The 13,539-nt window shown below is 38.9% G+C and overlaps 2 protein-coding genes across 2 annotated transcripts in view; one reads left to right on the top strand and one right to left on the bottom strand.

Moving 5' to 3' along the window:
• Window positions 1-13,539, top strand: part of CPA6 (carboxypeptidase A6) — a 359,247-nt gene that overhangs the window by 119,102 nt on the left and 226,606 nt on the right. The gene's annotated exons all lie outside the window — the stretch shown is intronic.
• PREX2 (phosphatidylinositol-3,4,5-trisphosphate dependent Rac exchange factor 2) overlaps window positions 1-13,539 on the bottom strand; it is a 180,681-nt gene that overhangs the window by 80,112 nt on the left and 87,030 nt on the right. The window contains 6 exon segments of the mRNA XM_074577220.1: window positions 370-487; window positions 5,557-5,693; window positions 8,066-8,151; window positions 10,816-10,964; window positions 12,294-12,386; window positions 12,541-12,683. Coding sequence (XP_074433321.1) covers window positions 370-487; window positions 5,557-5,693; window positions 8,066-8,151; window positions 10,816-10,964; window positions 12,294-12,386; window positions 12,541-12,683 — 726 coding nt within the window.

Genomic DNA, 13,539 nt, shown 5'->3' with positions numbered 1-13,539 from the left:
ATGTTAATTTCCTGAAAATAACCTGAAGGATAGCTGATTTGTTGTTTCCCATGCAGCAGTGACTAATGCATTGAATTTAGCCTTAAATGATTGGATTATGTAGGATTATGTATCCTATGAAAGAAAATTGAACAGATTTTCCCTGAAGTGTTCGCAGAAGCTTTTTCTCAAAATGGGAAATATAATAATTTTCAGAGAACAGCATGTTAAATTTACATCTTTAGAATACATAAAAAAGCAAATCCTTATGTAAAACACATCTTACAATCTTCTGGCAGCTTCCCCTCTGAAAACAAAACCACTGCCTATATTTTCCTTGCTACTACACCAATGTTCCAAGCAACAACTATCACAACAGACATCACATACCTTCCACTTTGCAGTCAAAGGCATCACCTCCATCATCTCCTGAGGGCTTGGTGTTTGTTTTCTGAAGATCTTCCTGTGCACTTTCAATGCTGTTGTAAACCCACTGTATAGAATCTTGCTAAAAAAAAACAAAAAAAACAAAAAAAAGAGAGCTAGGAAAAGCTTTGCAAATGCAATTGATAGCAACTTATTTCACTGCCCTCAAACATGAAATAGTTGCTTTAATTCCCTGATTATCATCAGCTTTATTGCCTTCTGAGCTCCAAGTTAAAATTAGTATTATGAAAATCACAGAGAATTTTGGCTTTGTCTAAAACCATCTGAAGCATTTTGTCAACTTGTTTTTTTTATTTCAGAGTATACTGTCATGAGATAGTATGAAATCTGTGACAGCATGACATCCATCAGTTTCATGTCTCCGCCAAAAATAATTTAAGACATTTCAAATCAAACTGCAGATTGAAAAATATTTGAGACAAGAAAACGTGAGAAAAAAAAAAAAAAAAAGAGAATTGATTTTTCCTTTGCTAAATCTCCTGTGCATCCACAAATCTGCTGGCAAATATTATGGAATGCCAACCAAAGAAACTGTACATCCAGTTAATCTATCACCTGTTTGTCACTGGCAAGAATATACACTACAGCCATCATTACCTATATATACATTATTTTTTTTTTATATTTTTTTGAATCATAGAATCTTCATGGTTGGAAAGGACCTTTGAGATCATCGAGTCCAACCATACACACACAAAAAAACCCTGCAATCTCTGCCACTAGAGCATGCCCTCAAATATCACACCTAGACATTTCTTAAACACCTCTAGGGATGGTGACTCAACCACCTCCCTGGGCAGGCTGTTCCAGTGCCTGACCACTCTTTCAGTAAAGTAATTCTTCCTAATATCTAATCTAAACCTCCCCTGCCGCAACTTCAGACCATTTCCTCTGGTCCTGTCATTATTCACCTGGGAGAAGAGGCCAACACCCACCTCTCTACAACCTCATTTCAGGCAGTTGTAGAGGGCAATGAGGTCTCCCCTCAGCCGCGTCCTCTCCAAGCTAAACATGCCCAGCTCCCTCAGCCTCTCCTCATATGCCCTGGTCTCCAGACCCCTCACCAGCCTGGTAGCTCTCCTCTGGACACGCTCCAGCGCTTCAATGTCCCTCTTGTATAGAGGGGCCCAGAACTGAACACAGTACTCGAGGTGAGGCCTCACCAGTGCGGAGTACAGAGGCACGATCACTTCCCTGCTCCTGCTGGCCACGCTATTCCTGATACAAGCCAGAATGCTGTTGGCCTTCTTGGCCACCTGAGCACACTGCTGGCTCATGTTAAGCTGGCCGTCCACCAGCACCCCCAGGTCCTTTTCTGCTGGGCAGCTTTCCAGCCACTCTTCCCCAAGTCTGTAGCGTTGCTTGGGATTGTTGTGACCGAAATACAGGACCTGGCACTCGGCCTTATTAAACCTCATACAGTTGGCCTTGGCCCATCGATCCAGCCTGTCCAGGTCCCTCTGTAGAGCCTTCCTACCCTCGAGCAGATCAACACTCCCACCTAGTTTGGTGTCATCTGCAAACTTACTGAGGGTGCACTCAATCCCCTCATCCAGATCAGTGATAAAGATATTAAACAAAACTGGCCCCAAAACTGAGCCTTGAGGGACACCGGCTGCCAAGAGGATTTCACCCCATTAATCACAACTCTTTGGGCATGGCCACCCAGCCAGTTTTTTACCCAGCAAAGAGTACACTTGTCTATGCCATGATTCGCCAGCTTCTCCAGGAGAATGCTGTGGGGGACGGTGTCAAAGGCCTTGACTACAGTTACTTTACTAGCTGCTCTTTATTTTTCCCCCAGATTAGCAAAACCCCAAAAAAAGACAGAGTGACCAGACCCAAAAGTCCAGCATCTTATGTGACTGAGTGACACATGAGCACAGGAACGGTGGCTTGGTCACACAACCTATGAAGAAGCCATGTGTACACCTTCCACTTTGTTCACCCCCCCACCACTTACTCAGCCCCGTGCCCACCACTTCCTTGTGGAAGGGCCTATCAACCATGGCATTCTCCAGATTACTCTTCTCTTCCCCTTACATTTCAAAAGAAGTTTGACAGTCAGTTAATCATTCATTCTCCAACAGCTACAGTGAATAAATGACACAATTATGACTAATCTGAACTCACAGACTTCAAAAAGAAGTTTGTGGAAAGAATTAAAAGTTAAGCAAGGATAGCAAAAGTTTAAGCTGAATGTTAGAATTTTCACACAAAATGCAAAGCACCTCAGATTGTGCTTTGCTACTGTACAATATTCAGTCCAGTATCTTTAACCCATTATTTATAGACAACTAAGTTTTTGTATGATTAAGGTAGTATTCGTCCCTAGGTTTCCTAGATTCATCCATGCCCTACTTTTCACTCAAAGGCACTTAAATATTTTAATAAGGAAGCTTAAATTTCAGAGCTTCCTGTTGACTGTTGGAAGACACCCATGCACAAACTGATCAACACAAACACTTCTGAAACCCATGCGCCTTTGCAGGTACACCTGAAAGCTTGCTGCTTAGTTATGGAGTCTTACAGGTTTGCTTCGCAGCATTAAGACCACCATGCCAATCTCTAATAGGGGATTTACATTATGTAAAGGTTCCTTCCTTATTTGAACTTAATATGGCCTAACAGAAGAACTACTTAAAATGGAAGTCCCTCTTTCAAAAGTTAACACAAGATATGATTTGGAGCAATGGCCAGAAGGCCAATCGCATCCTGGGCTGCATCAAAAAAACCGTGGCCAGCAGATCCAGAGAGGTGATTCTGCCCCTCTACTCTGCTCTCGTGAGACCCCACCTGGAGTACTGTGTCCAGCTCTGGAGCCCTCAGCACAAGAAGGACATGGACCCGCTGGAGTGGGTCCAGAGGAGGGACACGAGGATGATCAGAGGGCTGGAGCACCTCTCCTGTGAGGACAGGCTGAAAGAGTTGGGGTTGTTCAGCCTGGAGAAGAGAAGGCTCTGGGGAGACCTTATAGCGGCCTCCCAGTACCTGAAGGGGGTCTACAAGAAAGCTGGGAAGGGGCTGTTTGCAAGAGCACGTAGCGTTAGGACAAGGGGCAATGGTTTTAAACTAGAGCAGGGTAGGTTTAGATTAGACATGAGGAAGAAGTTCTTTACAATGAGGGTGGTGAGACACTGGCACAGGTTGCCCAGAGAGGTGGTGGAGGCCCCATCCCTGGAGACATTCAAGGCCAGGCTTGAGGAGGCTCTGAGCAACCTGATCTAGCTAAAGATGTCCCTGCTTACTGCAGGGGATTTGGACTAGATGACCTTTAAAGGTCCCTTCCAACCCAACACATTCTATGATTCTATGATTACAGTGTTGTCCAAAAGCATTACAGAGGCACAAACTAAGCATCAATCTGTCACATCATGATTAGTATCACTGCAAAGACATTGTAATTCCAAGAAGTAAAATCTGCTTTAAATTTTCTTTATCCAGACAAGACAGAAAGAATATAGTCATTGTCCGACAGAAGTCACACAGTTATTCACACTGCATGAATCTGAAATGAAACTTCACGCTCCAGGCAAGCAGGAAGAGCCCGCACCCTGAGAACGGGAATATACAGGAGACAGAAAAAGATCCCCTTGCAATTATGCAATTGCCAGCCACAGGAGGCACTGCAATATTCACGCTAATTAAATGATAGGCTAATATACTGTACTTACAAAATAGGAGAAATCCATAGTCATCTTCCAAATAATTAAAAACCCAAATTTCTGCATAGGAAATTAAATTTTAGCTATCTTGACACCAGTGGGAATACTGCCATTTATTTCAGTCCAGACAGTTCTCCCATAGCATTTGATAGCACTACATCCTAAATGAAGATTTTCTTGTCAGTTTGGGGGATTTTAGGTATTTGTGATTTGCTGAATTATGATCAGCTACCTTTTAAGATTGAAATAAATACTCTCTGTAGGAAAACCAGTTATGCACTCCAACATATTACACGAATGGATTAAAAAAACAGAGTAATTTTGCATGTCACGTCATTCATGCCAGACAACATTAATCAATCCTCTTTGGATGTCACTAATCTCCACAGGAACTCCACACTTACACACAGAGAGAACACACCTGCTATGAAGAACTAAATTTATCTTTTATTCTAGCCAGTTTTGCTACCCGTGCAAAAAGCACCCTCTCTTTCCTAGAGCACATCTTCCTTAAAGAATAGGTGAGCTTGATCTTGATGTGTTAGGAAGCAACTTCAATTCTGTATCACAGTTTAAACACAGACATCCAGACAAACATTTTCATAAAGACTGTATTTGCATGACACAGTTCTAACTAACTCTTACTTATCATTCTTATCTCATATCTATGCAATAGGTGTAGGAGAAGGATTTCACTCCTGATTTTAATTGGATTTTTCTTCTCAATTAACATGCACTGGAAGAGTTTGTGAAGTTAATTAATTATATTGATTCACAGTTTATGAAAAATTTGCAGGGTCTTGGAAAAATTACACTATAGAATCCAGCTGGTTTTGGTTTTCTTCCTTAAATTTGTGTCTTGGAAGCCTTAGATTTTCTCCTAAACTAACATGAAAAAGATAACAAAAACAGCATGCTTATATTAAAAAAAGTGAAATTTTGTGTCCTGAATGTCCAAGATTAGAATGCAATGGGAACACAGAGACTTTTATAGATGGGATATGTGCACTCTGCTCTCTATGCGCTGAAGTGTAAAAAATTCTGGAAGAAGATCAGCTTTTTGCATTGCATTCTCTTGCTGCTGAGCAGGCAATGAGATGTATAAATCCCCCTCCATCATGATGAGAATATACTTTGAGAATATACTTCCTAATGCTTTCTGCATAGAACCGCAGAAACACTTGAAATAATACTCTAAAAATTCCATGTGAAAAAAAAAAGAGGCTATAAGCTTAGATTTATTTCAATGAAGAAATTAAACAGACCTTGAACATCAGAAATATATTAGGCAATCTTCAGCTTTTATAATTCAGCTGGCTTCCCTTCACTTTTTTTCACCACTCCTTTCCCTCATCACACTCAAACACAACAGATACATGGCCCGAGATACACACCACACTGGTTACTTTGACAAAAAAAAAAAAAATTTAGAAGGAAATCTGCCAGGGTACCAAGTGAAATGTACCTGCATTGGCCGCCTGTACTTCCTGCATGCCGTGACATGAGCAATAACACTTGCATGAGTCTCTTTGCTGACATTAATTCCATTCACTTTGATTATGCATTGGCCAGGGTGGAGACCTGCTGCAGCTGCCACTGTTCCTATAAAAAAAACCAAACATAGTTAACAGACTTCTCCTAAATATCTCCTTAAAGCTTACAGTCCAAAACCCTCATTTTTTAATCAGAATCTGCTGTCACTGATTCTTAAATCCCCTGACCACAGGGCACTTCTGCAGTCAGCTGGACTCCAAGAAAATGGAGTTCCTCAGCAGATGATTCCATACAAAGAGACCAGACTATTTTCTAAAGGCTATTTTATAAAACAAGTGTTGATTAGTAATATGAATATGTGGAAAATTGGTCTTAAATAAAAGGATTCTAAAAGGATAAAAAGGCTCTAGCTTGAAACTCACTAATTATAACTTAGATCACTTTTAGTCTGAATTCTTTTATATGCCCCAAGCTTATGAGCTTCTTTTATTCTGAATTCTTTTATATGCCCCAAGCTTACGAGCTTCTTGACTACTTCAGGTGTCTCTATCTTACATACAAACCAGAAACTTTCTGACAATTCATAAAGAAGTATCAGAGCATACTTTTTTTCTGTATGAACTTCAGAAAAAGTTTTTTTCTGAAAAAAAAACATAATTTTTTTCTTAAACATTAAGAAAAATATACAAATCCAAAAACATTTCCAAGGAACTTGCTCTTATTTTCATCTTTTTACCAACTCAATCATAACAGTGTGCCTTATCGCTTTATTCAGAATACCCAAAGATAATCAAGTAGAAGATCTCAAATTTAACTAATTTGGGGGAAAAAAAAACACTGCACAAAACAAAACATTTTCTTTGAGCAACATAAAATATATGGTTCAGTGATTTATTTTCACAATGCAATAACCACCTTGGGCAAATCTTCTACCCATTGTATAGGGGCTACAAAAATAGCAGCTGTCTCCAGGTCTTTTCAGTGTGACTCAAGCCCACTCCTGAAAGACTGCCTAGTGGAGTATGACCTTAGGTTCAGCTACCTGAACGTTCGTCTCCTTATGTGTCTCTTGATACTGCCACAAAGGTGCCAGGGAAGTCGAACTCTATCGCCTAGAGACTGCAAGGCTGAGGTGGGGAAGCTAGCTGCTATGAAAGCAAAGGCTAGACTGAATCTGCAGGGCTGACAAATACCAAAGCTATGTCATGGCTTGTCAGCTGAGCGTATTTGACTAGGAAATAACATAAAGAATATACCTGGATTTCCCTCATTGTAGGTATTATCAGGTTAGCTGATACTTGCATTTTAAATCTAGTATCAAAGAAAGTCTTTGGAAATGACACCATTACCAGCTATTGCAATTAAAAGAGGGGATTTAAAAATAAACATTTAAATAGGCCTTCTTAAATACTCTCTCAAAAAAAAAAAGTAAATAATCAACCCTCTCTTCAAAAAACCCAAGGTCCCAATTCAGCAAAGTATTTATGCATATGCTTAAAATTTTTCAAGTTTAGCAAACTACACAAGCAAGCACTTACACACTGTTGAGGCTAATTGGAATAAAGTATGTGCTTAATGAATAAGGATAGGCAGTGGAATTGAGATCCAGGTGCAGAAATAATTATCACATCAGCTCAACAGTCTGTAGTTTATTAGACTTTCTCTTGAAAATCTAATTTCTGGCACCACAGCCTAGGAAAAAAAAAAGTCATCGAGCTCTGTTCAAATCTGGCTGCTTTGCAGACTAGTTCACTTTAAATTCCTCAGTTACAAAGGGAGGAGGGGGGAAAGGACACAACTGCCCCACAATAGCTGAAAACATGGTGTTAGTCGGCTCTACCATTAACAACACACGACAGCAACAAAGAATGGTTCAACTTCTATCACCAGTGCACTAGTCAATAACATACTGAGTTAGGGATGGCAAGCATTTGATAATCACATCAAAAATTGTACAAAACAGTATTTAGAGGAAACATCTGCAACTACTAGGACAGACTAGGTCACTACAACCCTTGAAACGATTTGTGAGAAGTGCGCTTTCTGTAAAACGTTTTCAGAGCATTGCAGAACCACATGGCCACCTCACAAATTACAGCTCAGGAACTGAGTGGTTCCCAATACCCATTCACTGCAGAAGGTGATTTTGCATCCATCAGCTATTCCTTAGTCTGTAAACAATGCACGGCCTTAAGTTAACTTTCCTACTTTCATACAAATACATACCCCACCGACAAAAAAAAGCCAGAAAAGGAAAAAAAAAATTAAAAATAATAATAAAAAAAAAAAATCTATCTAAAGCTTACAAAGTATAAGAACACAAAATAATCTTATTTGGTTTTATTTAATATTATTTGTTATTTTGGGGGAAAACACAAATCTAAGCTGAATCACTGGACCTAATTTTGACTTATCTCAGGCACACCATTTAGATATTAAATGTATATTTACCGCTACCATTGTCAGCTCTTACAGCTTACCTCTCCCAACGGCATGGACAACTGATGGGCCAAAGCCCCGGATTTGGAATCCAAGTCCATCTGCAGAATCAGGAATCTTCACTGTCCTGATACAAGCAAAGATTCAATATGAATGTAGAAAAAGGTAGCATTTTGTTATTCAAGATAAAACTGGACACCAATAAGTAGGTTACAAGGGCGTAAGACTCCACACTTTCATTTAGTTGACAGTTTCAGATTCGGCACCATTCATATTGCAGATACTTTACACCACTGACATCAGAAATAAGAGCAAGCTGAGATACCAAAACCAACCAGAGGAAGGCAATACTATTTCACACAGAAATTCAATATGCTGATTTTGACCTAAGGACCACCATAGCTTTAAAATTCCTCCCAAAAGGGCCGCGATTTAGCTAAATTGCCACAGCACAGCAACAATGACAGCCCTGGGAAGGCAGGCAGTCTCTCAGCCAAGAGGACAGCCTGGGGACCACAGATCATGGCAGGCCTTGTCAGATGGGCTGCAGAAGACTGTGGAGACTAGATCAGCATTACAATTCGTTAACATCTAAGCGTCTACTTGGCGAGTTTTATTGAAAAAATATTTTGTTGCCATTTTTCTGAGCAGCTATGCAAAGTACTGAGTTTTGTAAAGCAAGAATCACCTACTACTGTTCATTACTAACTTGTAAGCACAATGCTACGCTCCCGCTTGGTCTAAGAGCAACAGTAATAAATCTACTGACAAACATAACCAACAAAACCACAGTTCTGAGAATCAAAATTCACATTTACTCCTTAAAATGAAGGCCTGAGCCTGTCCAAGTAAGACAGCATATCCACATGATATCAGCTCAGGTTCCAGAAAAAGCAACACAGCTGCATTAGCCCTTATCAGAGCTAGTTAGGTCATGCATAACAGTCCACTGATTTAACTTTGCAGTCTTACTTCCAGAGTAAGACTGTTATTGTTATTATTGAAGGGATCTTTGCCCTGAGCTCCATATGCCAGTGCAAAAGCAGACAAATTCAAATTGGTTCTGAAAAGTGATTTTAAAATATGCTGGGACTGTAATAAACTTCATTTACATGCAGTTTTGAAAAATATCATTGCATCATTAGACATTAGGATGAAGTTCTTTACAACGAGGGTGGTGAGACACTGGCACAGGTTGCCCAGAGAGGTGGTGGAGGCCCCATCCCTGGAGATATTCAAGGCCAGGCTTGATGAGGCTCTGAGCAACCTGATCTAGTTAAAGATGTCCCTGCTTACTGCAGGGGGGTTGGACTAGATGGCCTTTAAATTTCCCTTCCAACCCAACACATTCTATGATTCTATGATCATTTTTTGTACTTTTTTTTTTTTTGGCATATATAATGTTTAGCATTTGGAGATGACTATCAGCAGAGGTGAGAACCAAAACCCACTGAAATCTCTATTTTTTTTAAAAAATATCAGAATATTCTCGAGATTAGTAAATTTTCATTTGAAACTATAGCATCATTTCTATACTTATACATTAACTAAGTTTGATACAATTCATATGATTTCATTCTGAAACTGCTTTGTGAACATGCTAATGAGCTATGAAAAAAACTATCACTGGCAGTTCAGGCGAAGAACTTAGGAGAGAACCGTCTCTTCTTCTGACCCAGTTGTGCTAGCAGCAGCTCCTGACAAAAAGCAGGCACCACTCAGAAACGAATTCTTTAACTCCTGTAACTCCTCATTCACTAGATTGTCTCTGTCAACCTTGAAATTCACCCCCATTTTCACTGGCAAGTTGTGTCAGAAATTAAACCAAGATCTACATTAAAGAAAGGCCAAGATATGCCTTTTACACTTGCCACAACACTATCATCTTCTGGTTTGGGGGATTTCTTTTGTTGGTTTTGTTTGGGGTTTTTTTTTTTTTTTTTGGAGTATCAGTCCAGATGATCATTTTTATGCCATATTTCTTTCTTTGCTCTTTTGCCCTTTCTGGATGCCATTGTATTTCTCAACACACCTTTGCTTATTAACTTGAGAAATAAGTCTCCAATCTACTGCTGAACCAGAGCCATTTCCAAGGCACTCTGGGTGTGCTATCTGGTAACAGAGGATGGTTCCTCCTTACCCTGCAAAATTTGATCTAAATCATTCCTGACCACTGTTTCTTTATCCCCTCTTTCTTTGGTATGTACGAACCAGTAATAACTGCATTAACTTTATTAATAGACCCATGCTTGTTTACATACTTTCTGAAGCCAGCCGTTAGGCTTCAACTTTGTATTTTGTCTACATATCAAAAATTGCCTTCAGGTAGGAACGGTCAAAACTGTGTACAGAAATGCATCTCACACAAAGATGGGGAGCTGTTTACTTGCTCCTGCTGTTTACACAACCAGCACACACGCTGAAGAGACCCATTAGTCCAACTTCTGCCAAACCAGCAACTAACCCCCAGACAGAGGAAACTTGTTTGATAAACACGGTGAGAGATAAGTGATCAAAACTATCCATATAGTCAAGGAAACTTCATTTACACTTGTGGTTCCTGCATGTATTTGAAGTGGCAGAGCTGACGATCTAAAGCACTTGTGTTCTGCTTTTGCTGACTGACAAGTGTAATAAAACCAAGCAGATCAAATTGCTTGACTCCACAAAGTCAGATGAGATACAGCATTTAAAATAACTTTACAGCAGCGCTGTCTGAAGTTCCCCTGGTCTTTTAAAATTCACTTCAATTGCAGTTTGTAAAAATTCCCCCAAAGGAATGACAACTTACTCCCGTGGTTTAGTGCTCACAAGAACCCGCAGGGGCTTTCTGCTGTTTAAACAGGCTTTCAGGAAGCAATCCACTTCACTGAAGGGTCGCAGAAAAACCAGGTCACCGTTAATGGCAAAGATTTTTTTCCCAACTTCCAAGCCTGCCATCTAGAAAACAATAACAGTCGTGCATTTGTTTGCCTTTTATAACAACTAACCTTATGTTCTCTCCTGCTGGCATGCAACCCCAATAGGAATAATGACATGCACATTTCCTTTACATTCTTTATGCCTCCTTCACATACCACGCACAAAAGACTTATACGACGAAATGCTTCTAGAACTGGTTAAACTCATGAGAAGGGTACAGTAAACACTCATTGTGAAGAGACCTAAATACAAGACCTAGTCTTAATCAAGATTTTATGACAGTATTACAATCTCAGTTAATATTTGTAATATTGTAATAATTAAGACAACAGCTTTCATTGAGCCAGTTTATTTTTTTATGATGCTACTTAATTTGTCTGTCCACCACCCTCCAAAGGAACTAAAGCTTCTTTTCATAAGAAAAGACCCGATTAATATTGTAGTTAGTGAATATTTATTAAGTTCCAAAATAAAACCATATCCTTACACTTTTCATGGCCTTTGAGCTAAAGGTATGGCAAGCCAAAATACATACAGTTTTTAAATTCTGGCCTAACAAGAAAGGAACCATAAACACTTGGATGGCAGGAGTGCACCGAGCAGCTTAGGACACAGGCTAAGCCTTAGCGCCATCTGAGATCATGGCAGAACCTGACTGCCAGAAATCACCCTGGATATAGCTCTGTGGCTCTATTTTATTATTGATTTGCTTTATCTATTTTTCTCTTAAATTCCTATTCCATCATGAGAGTTAAAAAGGCTTGAAATCCAGGTCTAAATTTTCTCTCTCATGTCAGAGGCTCGTTCTTTATCTTCACATGTATAGAGATGCCCACACAGTTCAGTAGAACATGAATTTACCAAAAGAGCATCTAAAGCAATGCTAACAAACAGAAAGGCTGTAATTTATTCATTCAGATTCTCAAATTCTAGACTTTATCCAAAGCTTGATAAATTCTTTATTATGAAATATATAAAGTGCAACTCCCAGACTAGCTTTATATTCATTTCATAGTCTACCAAAAATGTTTATTCCACTCGTTATTAACATCATCACCAGAATATTACAAAATGTATAAAAATAAAATGATGACTTTGATATCACCACTCAATATAACAATTTACCTGAGCAGAAAATGAGTGTTGATAATGGTCAGAGCAATATTTTAAACAAAAAATACCAAAACCAAAGAAAAAAAGGGGAAAAAAAAAGATTCATAACCACAGCTTTCTTGGAAAGTTGTCATTGTTACCTTCTACTACTATAGATTTTCCTAACTGATGTATAGAAGATAGACCTGCAATCAAGAGAATAAAAGAGGAAAGATAATTTATAATATTTGATACCTCAGCATTTGATCCTTTCTCCACCACTTTAATAATTGGCACCTTATTTTTATCTTCTAAACCAAAACCATAGGTGCCTTCATTAGATTTAATCTGAAAAATAAAATTGTTCAAAACATTGTTCAGAAAGGCATTAAGAAGAGCTAAAGTATATCGCCATTAAATAAAAATACACAGGGTTAATTTATTGTTGCTACAACTAGGTTTTTTTACTCATTAAAGCATACAGTCATTGCGTTTCACTCACCAGTAATGACTTGGCTATGACATTTTCCACTACCTTCAGATCATGTTTCATAAGTCGGTGCTTCATATTTGACCCTTCCATTTCTTCATCCGCATAAAAACGGAACAGTAGCGGTTCATCTTTAAATTCGCTTTTCTCTAATACTGTATGATACAAAACCACACATATTAATCCTTTTTTTCTTTTGAACTTTTGAATATCATGTCTTCCATGAAATATAAAATACGGAACATGCATACATATATTAAATGCTAGCAAACTATTTGTGTGTGTGAATCTAGGGAAACCTTAATTTTTAACATAAACATGATTTTTATTTGTATCCATTACAGATAGGTATCACTAAACTCATTTTCAACTACAACATCTGGATTCCAGCAAGCTGAGGAATACATATTAGCCTGAAATGGTTTTAGTGAAAATGTCAAAATCCTAAAAATTATTTAAAAACATGATTTTGAAAAGTTCTGCTGGACATGCTCATCACCAAGTTCTGGCACTCTCCAGGTGGTGAAACATGCCAGGTTCAGTACTCGAAATGGGTTTGGTGGGGATGTGGAAGCAACTAGAACAGCAGACAGATGCAGTTTGTATGTTTAAAAGTCAAAGGAAAAAGAATGATCAGTGCCAGAGAGGAAGTTAATTCTCCCTCTTTCTCTAAACAAGCTGATGAGAAAATCATTTCTTCCTCTTTTCATTTCAGTAAATGACCTACTGCTTCAATCCTTTCACTGAAATCTTCCCTCTGATGGTATTAAATGTGACCTTGTTCACCTCATTTTTGGTACTGCACATATCTCTGCCCTCCTCTCCCTTCTTCTTTGTTCGCTGCTGTCCTTATGATTTTCTCATTTTTCTACAGTCCACTTTCTGCTATTATCACCACTTCACTTTTTAAAGTCATGCTCCTCCATACTTTAGTCAGTCCTCCAAAAATGTCTCCTTTCTTTCCTACATATTCCCTAAATGTTTATCATCTCATCTGTGCAAACACGTATT

The sequence above is a fragment of the Larus michahellis genome, chromosome 2 (assembly GCF_964199755.1).
Source record: "Larus michahellis chromosome 2, bLarMic1.1, whole genome shotgun sequence".
NCBI lineage: Eukaryota > Metazoa > Chordata > Aves > Charadriiformes > Laridae > Larus > Larus michahellis.
Note: the sequence above shows the minus strand (reverse complement) of the source record. Positions and strands in the feature narration are given on the sequence as shown.